This window comes from Panthera pardus, unplaced genomic scaffold (assembly GCF_024362965.1).
Source record: "Panthera pardus isolate Hobbes unplaced genomic scaffold, ASM2436296v1 HiC_scaffold_24, whole genome shotgun sequence".
In the NCBI taxonomy this organism is placed as follows: domain Eukaryota; kingdom Metazoa; phylum Chordata; class Mammalia; order Carnivora; family Felidae; genus Panthera; species Panthera pardus.
Window position 1 is genome coordinate 54,695,168 of NW_026526810.1, and position 18,949 is coordinate 54,714,116.

At 48.4% G+C, this 18,949-nt stretch overlaps 1 protein-coding gene across 1 annotated transcript; it reads left to right on the forward strand.

Moving 5' to 3' along the window:
* The first annotated feature begins 6,631 nt into the window (after positions 1-6,631).
* Positions 6,632-8,710, forward strand: RHOV (ras homolog family member V). Its single transcript, XM_019442523.2, has 3 exons — positions 6,632-6,947; positions 7,144-7,202; positions 7,380-8,710. Exons 1-3 carry the CDS (start codon positions 6,740-6,742, stop codon positions 7,821-7,823), a joined length of 711 nt encoding a protein of 236 aa, XP_019298068.1. The 5' UTR covers positions 6,632-6,739; the 3' UTR covers positions 7,824-8,710.
* The last annotated feature ends 10,239 nt before the right edge of the window (positions 8,711-18,949 follow it).

The following is an 18,949-nucleotide window of genomic DNA, read 5'->3' on the forward strand; positions in this document are numbered from 1 at the left end:
CAAAGATGGAAGGCAAGCAGGAGGTGATTATTGTGGCAAAAAGGATGCCAGGAGGAAGAGGGGGGTCCAGTACTGCAAAGAAAAGACTAAGGACTAAAGATGAAGGAGAGAAAGGAGTCTAAGTGCATTGTGAGGTTTGGAGACCATTTAGTTCCACTCCTTCTAATTCATTAGCTTGAGAGAATCATGCTGCCATTGTCAGAAATAAGAAAGTTAGGAGGGGAGTCCATTTACATTTTTATTTTTTAAGGTTTTTTTTGTTCTTTTTTTTTTTTAATAATCTCTACACCTAACGGGCTCGAACACTCATGACCCTGCAATCAAGAGACTCATGCTTTTCCAGCTGAGCCATCCAGATGCCCCAAGAGGGCAGTCTTTTTAGATAAACTTTTTAGGTGTCAACTCCTACAGGCCTTTAAAAATACTGGCCAGTGGGGCATCTCGGTGGCTCAGTCAGTTAAGCGTCCAACTCTTGGTTCCCACCCAGGTCATGATCTCACTGTTCGTGGGTTTGAGCCCCATATCCGCTTCTGCACTGACAGTGCGGAGCCTGCTTGGGATTCTCTCTCTTTCCCTCTCTCTGCCCCTCCCCCACTTGCACTGTCTCTGTCTCTCTCAAAATAAATCAATAAACTTAAAAAAAAATACCAGCCACGGCTTGAGTGCAAGGTCTGGGTAGGAAAGAGAGGTTTGAGGGGGGGCCGTGGCAGTTGAGATTAGCTAGGTGGAGAGTTTGTGGAGAGAAAGACAAGGAGAAGCAGGAGCTAAGGCTGAGTTAAGGGGAGGACGCAGGGCAGGAGGAAGCTCTGGAGGCAGCCTGAGCCTTGGGACACAGATGACAGGGACAACATAGATGGGGTTGGTCTGGAGGCTTGGCTAGCAAGATCTGGTTCCAGGGCACACCATGAGGCCAGTTCAGTCCAGGCTGCTGAGTTTGCCACCAGCTCCTTCCCGGGACACAAGCACACCAAGGAGAGAAACCAGTAACCCGATTAACTGGAAAGCTCACATGGTGTGCAGTCTACTTATTGTAGTAGCAGCAGTAGCAGCAGCAGCAGTAATATTTTGGTAAATAAATGGTGTTTTTCCCAGCTCTACTGAGGTATGATTGACAAAGAAATCGAGTGTTAAATATACAATTCTTTTCCTGGGCTTCTTCCGCGGGGCAGCCCTGACATGGGGACCTTGGAGCAGAGTGTGCCACAGAAATGGAGAAGGACTGCATGAGGTGTGTTTCTCTCACAAAGAGCCTGAACGCTGACCTGGTTGAGCAAATGCTACCCCACAACCAGTGTATTTTTTTTGTTGTTGTTAACCCCTTTTTCAGCAGTAGGAAAATCATGATGGTAGGGTAGGGATAGATTTATTTTGGTTTATTCTTATTGAGGTTCTGCTATAGAGGTCCCAGTGTATGCAGTAATTTAAATTTTTTAAAAATATTTATCTATTTTTTGAGAGAGAGAGACAGAACGTGAGTGGGGGAGGGGCAGAGAGAGGAAGACAGAATCTGAAGCAGGTTCCAGGCTCTGAGAACTCACAGACTGTGAGATCATGACCTGAGCCAAAGTCAGATGCTTAACCGACTGAGCCACCCAGGCACCCCAGTAATTTTAAATAAGGTGAGGAAATAACAGAAATGCTTAAGAACTTGACCACACCTGAGGACAAACCTGTGAAGTGTCCACCACTTACGCTTACTGGCTTCTTTAGTTTTTAGTTTTGTTTTGTTTTTTTCCAGAATCAAGTTTCTTTTTTTTTTTTTAATTTATTTTTGACAGAGAGAGAGAGAGACAGAGAAAGGGCAAGAGAACATGAGTGGGGGAGGGGCAGAGGGAGGGAGACAGGATCTGAAGCAGGCTCTGCACTGACAGCAAAAAGCATGAGGTGGGGCTCAAACTCACAAATGGCGAGATAGTGACCTGAGCCGAAGTAGGCCACCTAATTGACTGAGCCACCCAGGAGCCCACTAGCTTCTTTAATGTTGGGCGAGTCCCCTAGCTCCTCTGGGCCCCAGTATACTTACCCTCTTCCTGGGTAGGCTTACTTGGCTTCCTACGAGACAGGGAAATGAAAGGACTTTTACGAGTCTAAAGCCACATACAACTGTGTTGGACATTTTGGAAACAAAATGTTATTACCGCGTGACTCAATGTCAGGGCCATGTTTTAGCTTTGGGGGTGTTTTCTTTTCTTTTTTAAATTTTAGAACAGTTTAAATTTACAGAAAAATTGAGAAAATAGTTTCCATATACCTCCGACCTAGGTTCCCCCATTATGAACATCTTACATACAAGGTACATTTGTCACAATTAATGAGCCAGCATTGATACATTATTATTGGGGCGCCTGGGTGGCTCAGTCGGTTGAGCGTCTGACTTCGGCTCAGCTCATGATCTCATGTCTTATGGGTTCCAGCCGCACATCAGGCTCTGTGCTGACAGCTCAGAGTCTGGAGCCTGCTTTGGATTCTGTGTCTCCCTCACTCTCTGCCCCTCCTCCGCTCACACTTTGTCTCTCTCAAAAATAAATAAACATTAAAAAAATGTTTTTTAAAGATACATTATTATTAACTACATTCATATCTTATTCAGAATTTCTTAGTTTTTCCCTAATGTCCTCTTTCAGTTTCAGAACCCCATCCAGCCAAATTCTGGAACTCCAACCATGTTACATTCAGTTGCCATTCTCTTTAGGCTCCTCTTGACTGTGGCAGTTTTTCAGATTTTCCTTGTTCCTGATGACCTTGACAGTTTGGAGGAGTACTGGACAGGCAATTTGTAGAATGTCTCCCAGGTGGTACTTTTTGGATGTTTTTCCCATGATTAGACTGGGGTTTCTTGTAGGGAAGACCACAGAGGAAAAATGCTGCTCTCATTACATCATATCAAGGGTACATACAATCAACTTGACTTATCAATGTGGATCTTAATCTTGATCACCTGGTTGAGGGAGTGTTTGTCCGGATTCTCCACTGGAAAGTTACTCTTCCCTCCCCCCCACCCCCACCTTTTTTCATACTTACTATCTTCTTTGGAAGGAAGTCACTATGCATAGCTCACACTTAAGGAGTGGAGGGGTATGTTCCTCCTCAAGGTTTGAGTATCTACGTACATTTTTTGGAATTCTCCACAGGAGATTTGTCTATTATTGTCCATGTATTTATGTATGCAATCATTTATTTATATCAGAATAGACTTGTGGATATTTACTTTATACTTTGGGTTATAATCTAATACTCCTTTATTTTGTTGCTCAGATCGTGCCAGATTTGCCCTTTTGAAGCTCTTTCAATTGGCTCTGTGTCCATTTGATGTACCTCCATCTTCCTGTTGTTTTGTTTGTTTAGGATTTCCTTACTTTCTGTACCACAGAGCTCCAGGCTCATCTTGTATATTTCCTGCCCCAGGCCTCAAATCAATCATTTCTCCAAAGATAATGTTAGGGCCAAGTTTTTTTTTTTTTTTTTTTTAATGCTTAGTTTTGAGAGAGAGAGACAGACAGACAGAGCACAAACAGGGGAGGGACAGGGAGAGAGGAAGACACAGAATCCAAAACAGGCTCCAGGCTCTGAGCTGTCAGCACAGACCCCAACTCCGGGCTGGAACCCACGAACTACAAAATCATGACCTAAGCCAAAGTTGGACGCTTAACTGACTGAGCCACTCAGGCACCCCAAGTTGTTTTTTTTTTTTTTAATGTTTATTTTTGAGAGAGAGAGAGGAAGAGGGAGCAGGGAAGGGGCAGAGAGAGAGGGACAGAGGATTTGAAGCAGAGTTGGCACTGATAGCAGAGAGCCTGACATGGGGCTTGAACCAATGAACCCACGAATCCACGTACCCTGAGATCATGACCCCTGCCAAAGTCAGACGCCTAACAGACTCTGCTACCTAGGCAACCCAATGTTAGAGCCAAGTTTTAATCTTAGCAAATGTATGTCTGGCTGGAAGTTGGGACAGATGATCTGTCAGGTGGACAGGAAAAAGACACAACCCACCATTAGGAGGGGACTTTCCCAGCAGTAGCAGCTACAATTGCAAGTCCTTAGCTGAGAAACAGGTGACTCACCAGCTCTCAGGGTTGTCTCCACCCTCCCCCTCTTGCTGGCAAGACTGTCCCTAAACCAGCTCAGACAGAGGGACCTAGGTCAGAAAGTGTCCCCACCCTTGGGGCCTGTCGCAGGCCAAGTCAGGGCTTTTCTCCATGCCAGAGAGACACCTCCCCCCCATTTTTATATTATTTATATATATCCTTCCTATCTGCAGAAAGGATTAAACAGGATTACCATCAAATTTACAGCTATAATAAAACTGTTATTAAAACTTGGGTAAAAGGATAAGACTTCTGCGAAAAAGAGCCTCTATGTGTAGTAATTTTGTCCCAGACGCCTGGTTCTTTGAATCACAGATTGCTAGCACCAGAAGTGCTTTCAGAAATAAACACACTTCACCGGTCATTTTATAACTCCGAGATGGATCAAGTAATATCTTAGGAGTCACACAGCTAATGAGCTGAAGAACTAGGAATACTAGGACAGATCTCCTGATGTACATATCTTTTCAAATCCTCATTCTTGCCTCCCTTTCCAGGAGAGGAAAAAAAAGAACAGCTTTTGGACTTCCTCGGGGATGTGATGGCAAGGCAAAATGGTGGGGCCTCTTTCACTTGCTAGATGAATAAACTTATGTGGATGTGTCTGAGAAGTCTTTAGTGCTATAATTAGGGATTATTAGCATCCCCAGTTTTTTAATATATATAAGGGGATATATAAGTGGATATATAAGTGGGATATATAAGTGGAAATTGGGGAGGATCCTACCATTTCCCACACAGTCAAGATTTTTTTTTACCTATTTTTTTTTTTTTTTTTTTGAGAGACAGAGAGAGGCAGAGCGGGAGAGGGGAGGGGTGGGGGGCAGAGAGAGGGAGACACAGACTCTGAAGCAGGCTCCAGGCTCTGAGCTGTCAGCACAAAGCCCAATTCAGGGCTTGAGCCCACCAACCATGAGATCATGACCTGAGCCAAAGTTGGTTGCTTAACCACTATGCCACCCAGGTACCCCGAACCATAGTCAAGATTTTAATGGTTAAGTCAGCAACTTTCTGACTGTTGTCCTTAACTTTTTTTTTTCAAGTTTATTTGTTTATTTTGAGAGAGAGAGAGAGAGAGTGCTCACGTGAGAGTGGCAGAAAGGGAGAGAGAGAATCCCAAGCAGGCTCCACACTGTCAGCGAAGAGCCCGATGTGGGACTTAATCCCAGGAACTATGAGATTATACCTGAGCCAAAATCAAGGATAGGACATTCAGCTGAGACACCCAGGTGCCCCTGTCCTCAACTTTTGACAAGGGAGGAAGGAAAAAAGCTAGGAAGGAAGGGAGCCAGGAAGGAAGGGAAAAAGGAAGGAAAGAAAAATAAAAATCTTCAGGGATCCTGAGACTTTTTTTCAAGAATTTTAGAGGTTTGGATTTATGGATTTTTATACTACCAACTATTTAAGAAACAGGATTATCTCTTGTCTTTAATATTCACTGCCCCCTCCCTTCCCAACACTCTCCCTGCAGCAATTCACGAATGAGGTGTTTTCAATGATCTTTGCACACAGGCTGAGATGAAAGATTGCCTTGGAATTCAAAGAAAGGATTTGGGACCTTGTGTCACTTGTGTGGCTGCAACAAAGAGATGAAATTAGCTCTCTTGGTGACCTTCCTAGAACTACCTGGGATTATCTTGTCTCAATCTGTAAACTCCTTCTGGGGTAAGGACAGTGGGTGGCCCAGAACAGCATCAGCATATAAATAATTACTATGTACTTTTTTGATGATGATGATGATGAAGATAGTATTAGGCACTTTGGAGATTTAGAAAATATTCAAATGTTGAATTGTCCTTGGAGATCCTCCCCAGCTAGCTTCTCCAGCACCCTGAATTCCTTTAGCAGAGCATAGTGAAGGTGTTTAAAGTCTGTCTTCAAACCCAATCAAGAGCAAGTTTTTCCCTGGGAGTGTGGTAAATTCCCACCTGGTGTGTTCATGCTTGAGTTTATCTTCTGGCTTTTTATCATGTGTGTGTGTGTGTGTGTGTGTGTGTGTGTGTGTGTGTGTGTGTGTGTGTTTTAAAGATTTTTTTAAGTAATCTCTACATGGAATGCGGAGCTAGAATTTACAACTCTGAGATTAACAGTCTCATGCTCTACTGACTGAACCAGACAGGCACTCCCATGATCTGTATATTTTTAAAAATCATTCTTTAATAAGAGCATTATTATCCAGACTTTTATACTCGTGCAAACATATATCTAGGTTTTTGTTTTAATCTGAACAAAGGTTTAATTTGAACATGCTGTATTGTGTGTTCTGCAACTCGCTTCTTCTTCCTAACAATAAATCCTGGATATTTTTCTCTGCCAAGATACCTAGATCTGCCTCATGTTGGCGATTCTTTGTCCTTGTACCTGCGTGATTCTCTGAGCGCCAGTTTTCGGCCTGGCTCTCTTCCTTCCCGGGGTATGCGACCGCCGGACCTCATGGGGAGCGCTGCCCCGGGAGGCCCCGACAGGGTTTGGCGGGTGGGCGGAGTCCCGGGCCGCACGGGACATGCAGATGAGGTGGGCGGAGCCCCCACATATACCCTGGGTTAGCGGCTGGCCGGCGCGCCGGGCTTTGGCGGACTCAGAGGCACCCTGCAGAACCTGCTTCCCGGAGCGCAGCGGAGCCTGGTCCCGGGCTGTCCCCGGAGCGGGCCATGCCCCCGCGGGAGCTGAGCGAGGCCGAGTCGTCCCCGCTCCGGGCCCCGACCCCTCCCCCGCGGCGGGGCAGCGCGTCCCCGGAGCTGGGCATCAAGTGCGTGCTGGTGGGCGACGGCGCCGTGGGCAAGAGCAGCCTCATCGTCAGCTACACCTGCAATGGGTACCCCGCGCGCTACCGGCCCACAGCTCTGGACACCTTCTCTGGTACGTTCAACGGCCCCGGCGGCCGCGTGGCTGGGGGTGGGGTTGTGCATCCAGGGGCTGCGGCAGGCGCGGGGACTGGAGGGCAAGGAAGCGCCACGGGAGGGGGACGGAAGCAGGCCCCGAGGTGGCGCTGGTGAGGTCTGGTAGGGCCAAAGATGCTCTTCCTGACTCGCTGTCTCCCGCCCTGACCCTGCAGTGCAAGTCCTGGTGGATGGAGCCCCGGTGCGCATTGAGCTCTGGGACACAGCGGGACAGGTGAGAAGTTGGGCGCGGCCTCTAATGGTCTGGGAGAAGGTGGGCTGGAGGGTGGATAAGAAATGGAGATGGTCTTGGGCCTTTGGAGTCTCAGGTCGGCAACCTCAGGTGACGAGCAGATTCCTGTTCCCTGCGGCAGGGAATAATCCTACTAATGATCTGGCCTTACCATCCTAGGAAGATTTTGACCGCCTTCGCTCCCTTTGCTACCCGGATACTGATGTCTTCCTGGCCTGCTTCAGCGTAGTGCAGCCCAGCTCTTTCCAGAACATCACAGAGAAATGGCTGCCCGAGATCCGCACTCACAACCCCCAAGCTCCTGTGCTGCTGGTAGGCACCCAGGCCGACCTGAGGGACGATGTCAATGTATTGATTCAGCTGGACCAGGGGGGCCGGGAGGGCCCAGTGCCCCAACCCCAGGCTCAGGGTCTAGCGGAGAAGATCCGGGCCTCCTGCTACCTCGAGTGCTCTGCCTTGACGCAGAAGAACTTGAAGGAGGTGTTTGACTCAGCTATTCTCAGTGCCATTGAACACAAAGCCCGGCTGGAGAAGAAATTGAACGCCAAAGGTGTGCGAACCCTCTCTCGCTGCCGATGGAAGAAGTTCTTCTGCTTTGTTTGAACAGCCACAGCAGCTAGGGAGTAATAGGCATAAGACCACAGACTTCTGGAAACTGGGGTACTGGGGCCTTTGAGGGGGATACTGGCAGGGCCAGGCCACCTCATGGGACTTAGTTCCACCTGAACACTGTGAGGACACAGGCCTCTAATTGCCCACTGTAATATGCAAGGGTGGGCCCAGGGCCTGGAGGAGGCAAGGCTCTGAGTTGGATTTCTGTGGTCAAAGATCACAGAGAAATCCCAGCACTTTGATTTTTGTCGGGTGGTCCTAGCAGTGTCATCCACCACTAAGCAGTTTGGGATCCAGTTCCCAGTTTCTTACCGGGAGACCTCAGGTCAGCCTGGCTGAATTAGGACCCCTTGTGGTGGTCCCCACCCCTTCCTTGGCACAGGGGTGAGGAAGAGCCTGGCAAGAGTAGGAGGGTGGAGAACTTAGAGAGCCGTTTGGGATGGACTGGATAAGACAGAGGTCAACGAGAGATTGAAAGGGAGCAGAAAGTGAGGCCTTGGAGCCTTGGGGCTGGAGGGAGGCTGGTGAGGAGGCAGGTCAGAGGGCTAAGCTTGGAAGGAGGAAGAGCAAGGAGAGCAGAGAAGTGGGGCAGCTGAGGAGCAAGGCTGACACCTGGGCTGCCCTCAGGCCCCAGGGCCACGATGGGCGGGGCTGGTCCCTGGGAAGAACTGGGACTCAGGGCTCCCTAGGCACTGCCCAAACTGGCTGGGCCAGGAGCAGGGCAGGAAGTGAGAGGCAAGGCCCAGCAAGAGGAGGGGGAGGAGCTGCAAACTAGAGCCTGAAGGAAGAAGGGGCTGGGGTTGCCCCTTTCTCCAAGGCCACAGCCTAGAAGGTAGAGAGCAGTACAGAGTCTGCAAATAAAGCCTTAAGTTTCTGAAGCTGCTGTCTCTGTGTCATTTCCTGGAGCTGTCTGCCCATTGCTCTCTCAGAGTCCTCTTCAGGACCCAATAGCCAGGATAGATAGGTTGGGTACTGAAGGACTGAGGCTAGACTGAGAGGTGGGGCTGCACTAGATGAGACAGGGTGATGGGAACTGGACTGGGGGGGGACAGGTCTGGGGCTCCCCACTTGGAGCTTAGTTGGTTCCCAGGAGAGCTAGCGTGGGAAGCAGCCTAGGAACGGGTTTCCCCAGGTGTCAGCGCCAGAGCTGCTTTCCCATGACCTCACCAGGCGGGTAGTGCCCCTCCCCTCTCCCCCTCCTTTCTAGAGCACCTCGCTCATCACTGGGGCTCTGGGCAGTGCTAGGCCCTTTAACCTTCCTGCTCTGATCCTTCTAACTGTCCACAGGGTCTCGGGGTAGGGGGCCACTTGGCTCAGAGCCTGAGAATGACATAACTCCATACAGCCTAAACCTCAACCACTGGCCAAACTTCTGGGTCAAGTTGGTTGGACCTAGTCTTCAGTCTTGGCACTCAAAGTCCACATAAGGACTGACTAAAGGTCAAGGTGCGTGTTTTCAGTAATTTAAATAGCAGTTTGGACCCAGAAATCCTGGGGAGTGAGGGTTTATTGGGTGATGACTTGGAGAGGAGCAGGGATCCAGAGAAGATTCCCTGGAATTGGAGCTAGAAGAAACTTTAAAGGGTACCTTGGGGGGAAACACACACTTTCTTTACCCACAAAGAAAGTGAGCCCTGGAGAAAAAAGGTAATACCTCAAGTGCAAACTAGAGTTCCATACATGGGTAAGTGTTATTCCTATGGAGAGGTATTTCTAAGGCACACCTGCTAAGCAACTGCTGGGCTAGGTGAGTGTGCACCCTTGTCCCAGCCCGGCTCCCTCTGCAGGAAGTAACAGCTGCCTGTGTAAAGAGCAGGGCTGAGGGACAGAAATCCTAGCCAAGTGAAATCTTAGATAATCTCCCAACTTAGTTTTAGCCAAGACTATCCAGCTCCTGTTCCACCAGGGCCCATCCCCAAGAGCTCCAGCCATCCCATCTGCCCTTGTCCCCTTGCCCCTCAGGTAGAGGTGCTGGGGCTGTACTATTGCAGACAGGTTCTGAGGGGTCTCACACCCCAGCTAAACAGCCTCTGTTACCTCAACCCAGCCTAACTCACATCCCTCTAGGGCAGAGACCTGGGTTCAAGTTCAGGCTGTGACATCAACCATGACCTTAAGCAAACCATTTCCCTTCTGTGTGCCTCAAAGTCCTCATTTGCAACATGAAGGACTCAGGATTCTGGGGATGACTGGCTGGTTTATTCAGTAGAGCATGCGATTCTCAATCTTAGGGTTGTGAGTTCAAGTCCCTGTTGGCCAATGAGTCTACTTTAAAAAAAAAAACAACTCAGGATTCTGGAATAAAGGTTTTCAAACTGCTCCAAGGGGACTCAGAGGTGCCATGAAATGGGGGAGTAAGTCTAATCAGGTGATCTCGGGGGGGCCCCCCACCTCCAGCTTCTTCCCTAACTCTCTGATGGTACCAGCACATCCATGGCACTATGTCTCTTCTGCTGGGTCACTGAGCCTGGTCGGCACCTCTGTCAGCCTTGCCCTCTCCATCCCTGCCACTGCTGCTCTCCGTCTAGGTCCTCCAGTGTTGCTGCCTTCACTTTGGCAGCTCTCTGACTCAGGACTGTTACCAGCCCTCATTGCCTGCAGTGAACTCCCAGGCCCTCATTTAGCATTCAAGGCCTTTTCAAATCTGACACCAACCTGGACCAGGCCAGCTGGTCCCAGTGATCCCATTCCCTAATCCCCAATTATTTTTTGACTTCTGATGCCCAAGTCTTTGCTTTTGCCAAATCCTTTAGTTTGCAAAGTATGCCCACCCCACCCCTCACCACCCTGTGTCCTGTTTCTCTTCTGACCATCCAATACTCCCCTTTTCCAGGAAGTGTCTCTTACTTGTATTAGTGTCTGCACTGCTCTCTTGGCATTTGAAGGGCACTCTGAATTTGGTTACTTACTCAGGCTGCATCTTCCCAGCGAAATAGAAAGTCCTCTTCATGCCTCTGTGCTCCCATGGGGTCTTGGGCTCAGGCAATGTTTGCTGCTGGCCCTTAAGTGCTTATGATAAAAAGCCAACCAGTGAGCCATGGAAGGGACTCTGAGGTTCAAGTTCAGCTCCAGATATGTGTTACTGAAGCCTGGAGGTAGGCCTAAGAGCAATGGCTTGCTGGAAAGGCCCTCAGAGATGCAGGGACCAACCCCATGCAGGACGGGTGGGATTTACCTCTGGTTCCAAACCCACCAATCACTCTGCTTCTGTTTCTCTCTATAATATCTATTTTTATCTCTTTCCTTTGCCCTTTTCCTCTCTCTTTCCAGTCTTGAATCTAAATTTAAAAGTATTAATTATATTAATCAGATAAAATTGTGTGTTTCTTACATCTACATTCTTCCATGGCCTTATGGATGTAAATTGTTTGGTTTTTTTTTAAGTGTATTTATTTTGAGAAAGCCAGAGACAGTGTGAGGCAAGGGGCAGAGACAGAGGGAGACAGAGAATCCCTAGCAGGTTCTGTGCTGTCAGCACAGAGACTGATGCATGGCTCAGACCCATGAACCATGAGATCATGACCTGAGCTGAAACCAAGAGTCAGATGCCTAACCGACTGAGCCATCCAGGTGCCCCAAATGTAAATTATTTTTAATGTCTATGTAACCAACACTTAGCTGATTTTTAAATGTTTATTTTCCCATAATAAATACTCATAGGAAAATTAGAAAATCCTAAGAACTAGAAGATTAAAACTTTAGTAATATTCTTAATTCCTAAAGATCATCAGTAGTAACATTTTGATGTACAATATGATGTACATATTTTTGAAATACTTATTTTCTGGTCATGCTGTATATACAATTTTGTATTTTTGGGGTTTTTTTTTTTCATTTAAAAATTTAACAGGGGTGCCTGACTGGCTCAGTCAGTGGAGCAGAGCATGAAGCTCTTGGTCTCAGAGTCATGAGTTCAAGCTTCACACTGCGGGTAGAGCTTATTTAAAAGAATAGAAGCACCTGAGTGGCTCAGTCGGTTAAGCATCCAACTTCAGCTCAGGTCATGATCTCATAGCCCGTGAGTTCGAGCCCCATATAGGAGTCTCTGTTAACAGCTCAGAGCCTGGAGCCTTCTTTGGATTCTCTGTCTCCCTCTATCTCTGCCCCTCCCCCACTCACACTCTGTCTCTCAAAAATGAGTAAACATTAAAAAAAAATAGGGGTGCTTGGCTGGCTTAGTTGGTAGAACATGTGACTCTTGATTTCGGAATTGCGAGTTTGAGTCCCATGTTGGGTGTAGAGATTACTTAAATATATATATATATTAAAAAAAGAGTAAAAATACTTTCTAATACTTAAAAAATATATACCCAATGTGGGCCTGGAACTCACAGCCCCAAGACCAAGAGTTGCATGCTCTACCAACTGAGGCAGCCAGGTGCTCCAATATATAGAATTTTAACAGTGTTTTTCATGTTATAAACTCTGACCAGAGGCTGAACCCGTATTTGTATATTTGCTTACTGTTTCACCCTGACCATACTTTCTTCAACTAGATCCCGATTTGGGAGCACTTAGGTTGTTTTCCTTTAATTTTTTTTTTAAACATTTATTTATTTTTGAAAGACAGAGAGAGACAGAGCATGAGCAGGGGGAGAGGGAGACAGAATCCAAAGCAGACTCTAGGCTCTGAGCTGTCAGCACAGAGCCCGAAGCAGGGCTAGAACTCACGAATCATGAGATCATGACTTAGGCCGAAGTCAGACGCTTAACTGACTGAGCCACCCAGGAGCCCCTAATTTTTTTTCTATTATAAATGATACTACATCGACATTTGATTATTTTTTCCACCATGGGTTGGTGACCATTTACAGAAAAAAAAGTTCGTTTTTGGTTTGGAGACTGGATCTCATATAATCCCAAGTGACTCTTATGAGAGAGCTTGGGTTTCTGTGTATGTATGACTCGGGTGGTGGTGGGGGGGTTGCTCTTTTTGTTGGAGCATGACTAGCAGATTGTGGGTGTTCAATAAATACTAAATGATGGCAAGTTGCATGTATATTACGTATTTGTGTTCACATACATTTCTGTGTGTCCCTGTTTTTGTTCGTGCATATTTAAAGTGGGTATTGTCTTTGTGCAAAACTCAGAATAATGCCATATATGTGCAAGTCTGTGTATCTATGTCTGTAAATGTAGTGTCTGTCTTTAGGCAAGATGTGTACAGCCCTGCATGTGTATGTCTGTGTACCTACATGAGGTCTGCCCCTAGATGAGTGTGTATTATACACAAATCTATGTGTGTGTCTGGGTGTGTATGTTGATCTCTGCGCCTGTGTGTGCACATGTAGGTTGGGCCTAGTGTCTATGTGTTCGTGTGTGCCTGGGCCCAGTTCTGTGTGGATCTGTGAGTGGGGTCTCTCTCCGTAGGCATCCTTGTTCTGCGTGTGAGTGTGTGTGCACCCGAAGGAGGGGTGTCTTGCTTGCTTTCCCCCTGGGAGCAGAGTGGTGCCCAGGGCGGGCGTGACGCACCCTCCCTGAGCTCCCCATTCTCCTGGGAACCAGCTTGGGAGAGTGAGCGAGACCGAGAGCAGACTGCGTCAGGAGCACCAGCCCCTTTTGCAACCAGCCCAGGCCCCAGGCGGTAACCGCGGCTCTCACAGGTCAGACCTGCCCACCATCCCTGGCTGCCAGGAACCCAGCTCCCACGGGGCTGCACCGTCAGCTCCCTCCTTGGGCCTGCGCCAGATCCTCCAGGGTGAGCAGGACTCAGCCAGCCGAAGGGCCACATTAGTCACCCTGTGACAACAGAAGGGAGTGACTTCCTGGGCCTGGGCAGCACTGGCTGTCCCAGGGAATCACTGCTTTCTGCCCCTGATTGCAGCAGTGATGAGGCAGCCTTATCGCCTTCTGTTCTTACACCTGAACTTCAGGATAGGCCTGGCGGCTCTCATCAGCTCCAATTTTTAGATGAAAAGACCGAAGCACAGAGTCCCCTGACCAAGGTGTAGGCCAAGCTGGGCCTCGGATGTGAGTTTCCTGACTCTGGGACCAGGCCTCTTTCTAGAGCTCTAGGTTTCTGCCGCCTAGAATTGATTCTCTTAGAGGGCAGGGCTGGGAGTCATGGGACAGATTTGGTTTTTCTAGGCTGAGGAGTGGGGCAGAGAGAGACAGGGCTGGAGGTGAGTTGTGGGGAGAGATGTCGGCACTGAACTAGGACTGCCCTCCTAGTGGAACATTTTCAAGGCTTTCTCCACTGAACAGAGGATTTGTCCCACAACTGGGATGACCGTGAAATTCATTGTCAGATTCAGGATATATATTTTTTAATTTTTAAATGTTTTTACTTACTTTTGAGAGAGAGAAAGAGAGAGCACAAGTGGAGGAGGGGCAGAGAGAATGTGAAGCAGGCTCCAGGCTCTGAGCTGTTAGCAGAGAGTCCGATGGAGGGCCTGAACTTGTAAACCACGAGATCATGACCTGAGCTTAAGTCGGATGCTCAACCGACTGAGCCACCCAGGCGCCCTGATTCAGGATATTTTTAAGATTGAATAGGACCTATATTAATACCCATCCTTGGGGCACCTGGGTGGCTCAGTCGGTTGAGCATCCGACTTTGCCTCAGGTCATGATCTCATTCGTGGTTTGTGGCTTCGAACCCCACATCAGGCTCGCTGCTGTCAACACAGAGCCTTCTTCGGATTCTCTGTCCCCCTCTATCTCTGTCCCTCCCCCGCTCATACTCTCTCTCCCAAAAATAAATAAAACATTACAAAAAAAAAATACCTGTCCTATGTTCACCCTACTTGTAACCCCTTTGGAAGACAGAGCCAGTCATTGTCACCAGCAATATGGCCTCCTTGACCCTCACCTGTACCAATCTGCCTCTCTCTCCAGGTGTCCAGATGACTCGCTGGCCCCTTGGCAGTGAAGGGCAGCAGGGGAACCTTTGGGCCAAGTGGGGGCAGATAGGTTCCCTCAGGCCCCCTTGAAGCTGGCAGAAAATCAGGCAGCACAGACCCCATCCAGGGACACCTGATCCATGATGGCTTCCTCCCTCAGACTTGTGGCCATGTTCTGCTGCCTCTGCCCATATGCTCCCCCTCTCCAGTACCCTGCACCAGTTGGGGAGCAAGCAGAGCCTGTCCCCAGGGGTCTCCCTCTGGGCACAGTGAGATCACTGTCCTGGTGAGACAGGGGATCCTTCATTCCTGGAGCACCACTGCCCAATAGACCATGTGCTATGCTGACCACCCCATCTCCATGGGGCCCTCCTGTTTCAGCTCCATCCCTGACTTGCTGGGTGACTTTGGGCAAATTACCGCCTTCCTCCTTGTCTGAGTTTCTCTCAGTTGGGAAGTGGGGCTTATACTTTCTGCCCCTCCCTGGCTCCCAGGGGACCTGCAGGGATAAGCAAGATAATAGCGGGGAACTGATTTAGAGGAAGCTATTGAGAGCCAAGTAAGAGGTATCAGTGCTGGCCTGTGTTTACATGGGTGTGGACTTTGGGTTCCCAGCATTCTGGGGCTTGGGACCAGCCCTGACAGCTTCTTGGCCTGGCACCTGGCTCTCTTGTCCCACTTCCAGAGAAAGGACCAAAACCAAAGCCAGGAGTCTAGTCTTCTAGAGAAGATGATGTCAGAGCAAAAAGTTTGGGGCTCAGGAACACTGGCCTAGCTCTGTCCCCAACTACTGGCTGTTTAACCTTGGGCTGGTCACTGCCCCTCTCTGGGCCTCAACAGTTTGACAGCCTCCCTCAGCTCTGCACTCAGGGATCTCAAGTCTGTAACCAGAGGCCAACATCATGATTTGGGGATAAGAAAGGACCTTGTCATCTGCTCCTTTACTTTTCATAGGCTGTGATGTACCTCTCTTTGAGAGCCACAGGTTAACCCTCTCTTTGAGAGTCAGCCTGGTTAACCCAAGTCCTAAATTGGTTACAAAAGGGATCATTTGGGAGAATGCTTAAAACCTAGCACAGGCCTCTCCTCCACCCACAGCTGTCCGTGGAAAGGGGGCTGGCCCTTGTCCCCTCCCCCACGACACCTGCAACTGCCTCCACCCACAACTCCACTCCCCGCCTTCACCAGGTTTCCACCTGGCTCTTCTCCTTAGCTGGCTCCTTCCTGACCCCAGCAGGCTTTGAAACTCTTCACTTTTGAACTGCTCTCTTCCAGGCCTCCTGCCACCCCTCCAAGCACTCCTCCTTTGGGTCTTCTCCCTCCAAGAAGAGGTTCTGTCTCAAGGTCCGGAGTTTCTCTCTCCCAGCAATCTCCCACTCCTCCATTTCCCCTTACCCAGCCTACTTCCAAATCCAGGCACTGGACCCACTCCACCAAGCCCAGAACCTCACCGCTAGAGTGTTAGGGCCTCACCAGGATGCACCTGCAGCGGGAAAATGCAGTGCTGACTGGCCCAAAGACTACAAAACTCGTATGTTTTTGCCTTGCTCCTGGCTTTTTTTAACTTTCCTTCTTGCTCTTTCTTGTCTTCTTCCTACTTTATACTCATATTATCTCATACTTTATAGATGCTTTTAAGCTGCCTTTAAATTCTTCCTCAGGAAGGCAAGGCATAAGCAAACAAAAACTAATCAACAATAAAATCAGTGAAACCAGTCTCCAGCTGGTACCTGGGGCCTGGTTCTCTCAACGCTGCCCCTCCCGCTAGGCCGTGTTTCTGCCGGTGACGCTGCCACCCACCCCGGCTCCCAGGACAGAAAATCTGAAGGCTCCGCTGACCCCGATTCTTCCTCTGCACACTCCAGGTACTGAGCCTTCCAGCTTCCCCTTTCCCCAGATCTCAGAAGCTCCCTCTTCTTTTCCCTCCCCAGCACAGAGCTGCATGGTCTGATGATTTGTTTCTTCCTGGAATATATCTGAATACTTTTTCAAAAGATTAACTTTTTCTTATTACAAAAGCAATAGACATTTATTGTAGAAAATTTAGAGAATTCAGGCTGACAAAAGAAAACTAGAGAGATAACACTGGACATTTGGGTAAATATCCTTTTCCAGTTTTGAAGTTCTTATATTTATTTATTTTGAGAAAGAGAGTACAAGCAGGGGAGGGGCAGAGAGGGAGACACAGAATCTGAAGCAGGCTCCAGACTCCGAGCTGTCAGCACTGAGCCCCACATGGGACTCAAACTCATGAATCACAAGATCATGACCTGAGCCGAAGTTAAGAGTTGGACGCTTAACAGACTGAGCCACCCTGTTTTGGTGTTTTTAACATATAGCCTTTTTTTTCTTTTTCTTTTTTTTTTTTTTTTTTAACCCCGCAACGAGGAGCTTCTCCACTTCTTTCCTGGTTTATTTTCTTGGTCCTCCTGGCACCAGGCTCCCCTGATAGAATTCCCCCCAGGAGCCACTGCAGTTTGGGGGAAAAAAAGGCAGGCACTCTGGGAGAGCCTGTGGGAGAGTTTGGGCCACCTCTCCTCCACCCCACACTGAAGCTGGCCTTCTGGATTTGGGGGCTATCAGGTGGTGTTATTGACAACAACCCCTCCCAAGGAGACTTGAAAAGTACCTTCCCAGGCTTTAGTCTAGGGGTGGGGTGGGGAAGGGAGTGGTCTTGTACAATAGAGAAAACCACTCCTCATTCGGGGCTGTTTGTTTAAGTGGGCAGGGTTGAGTTTGGGAGAAAACCCAGTTTTTGTCAGTGTTTATTTGAATTTTTGGGCCCAATAGGTTTTGGAGAAAACTTCCCAATATGGGAAGAGAGGTTGGGTTATAAGGGACAAGACGATGGGGGTCCCAAGGTTGACTGCCTGGAGCGGCAGCCTGGGTGGGGGCTCTGGATGGGTTGGTGCCTGCCCAGCTCATGAGGACCCAAACTCAGTGCCTGGATTGCTGCAGGAATGTGGGTCCCAGATTGCCAGTCTCCCACGCTTTCCCCAAAAGCTAGAAAAGTGGATTTTTTTTTAATGTTAGTAAATAATCAAAAAAATTAAACCACTGTGTCAAAGCATGGTCGGCTGCCAGCGTGCAACTTTTTTTTTTTTTTAATGTTTATTTATTTTTGAGAGAGAGAGCGAGTGGTAGAGGGGGCAGAGAGAGAGGAAGACACAGGATCTGAAGCAGGCTCCAGGCTCTGAGCTGTCAGCCCAAAACCTGACACGGGACTCAAACTCACCACCAACAAGACCATGGCCCGAGCCGAAGTTGGACGCTCAAGTGACTGAGACACCAAGGTGCCCTGCCGGCATGCAACTTTTTGACTAGACTTTACTGCACATCTACTCTTATCCTTTACACAGGTTGTCCCAATTTACTTAATGTGGCTTCCTCCCTCTTTCCCTCTCCTGTGGTCCAACCTCCAGTGATATGGCCTGTTTACCTAACCATTCTTTAAAGCGGAGTCTGAATTGCTCCTTCCCCTGCTCAAATCTGTCTTCACCGATGTGTTCATCAATGTAGTCTCTACCCACCAAGTTCCCGGCTTTCCCTCTCAGTGCTTCAGCCAAACTGAGCAACTTGTTGATCCCCAATGAAAACAAGACCCGTGATCTTCACTGCCTGGTTTTTACTCACTATGACTTTGTTATGCCTGGAACACCCACACCCACCTGCTCATCTCTTTTTTTACCTCCTCCATGAAGCCATTTCTCAACCTCCCTCTTGATTTCCATGGCTTGACCAACCTCTGCTTTATTCAACAGCCATTTGTTGGACACCTTGTATCCACAAGCAGGGCCTGGCATGGGGAGTACAAGATAAATAAGACCCCATCCCCAGGGTGCCTGGCTGGCTCAGTCCAAGGAGGATGCAATTCTTGATCTCAGGGTCGTGGGTTCGAGACCCATATTAGGTGTAGAGATTATTTAAATAAATTTAAAAAAAGAAAAAAAGAAAAAAAACATCCCCATCCCTGCCCTGAGAAGCCTCCTCCAGACGAGGGCAGGCATACACTACCATGGGCCATGTGTGTGCAGCAGAAAGAACAGCGATGGGCTTTGGCTGAAGAAACAAGGAAGGCTTTTTGAGCTTCATCACAGGGTGTGTAGAGGTTTCCTGGGGGCAAAGAGGCATTTGAGGTAGATACTACTGCCTGTACAAAGGAATGGAGGTGTGAAAGTTCTAAGAAAGGGAGTCACTTGGGTGAGGATGGCTGGGAAAGTCACAGAAAGCAGCAGCTTAGGGACCAATTTTTTTTTTTTTAACAGTATTTGCATT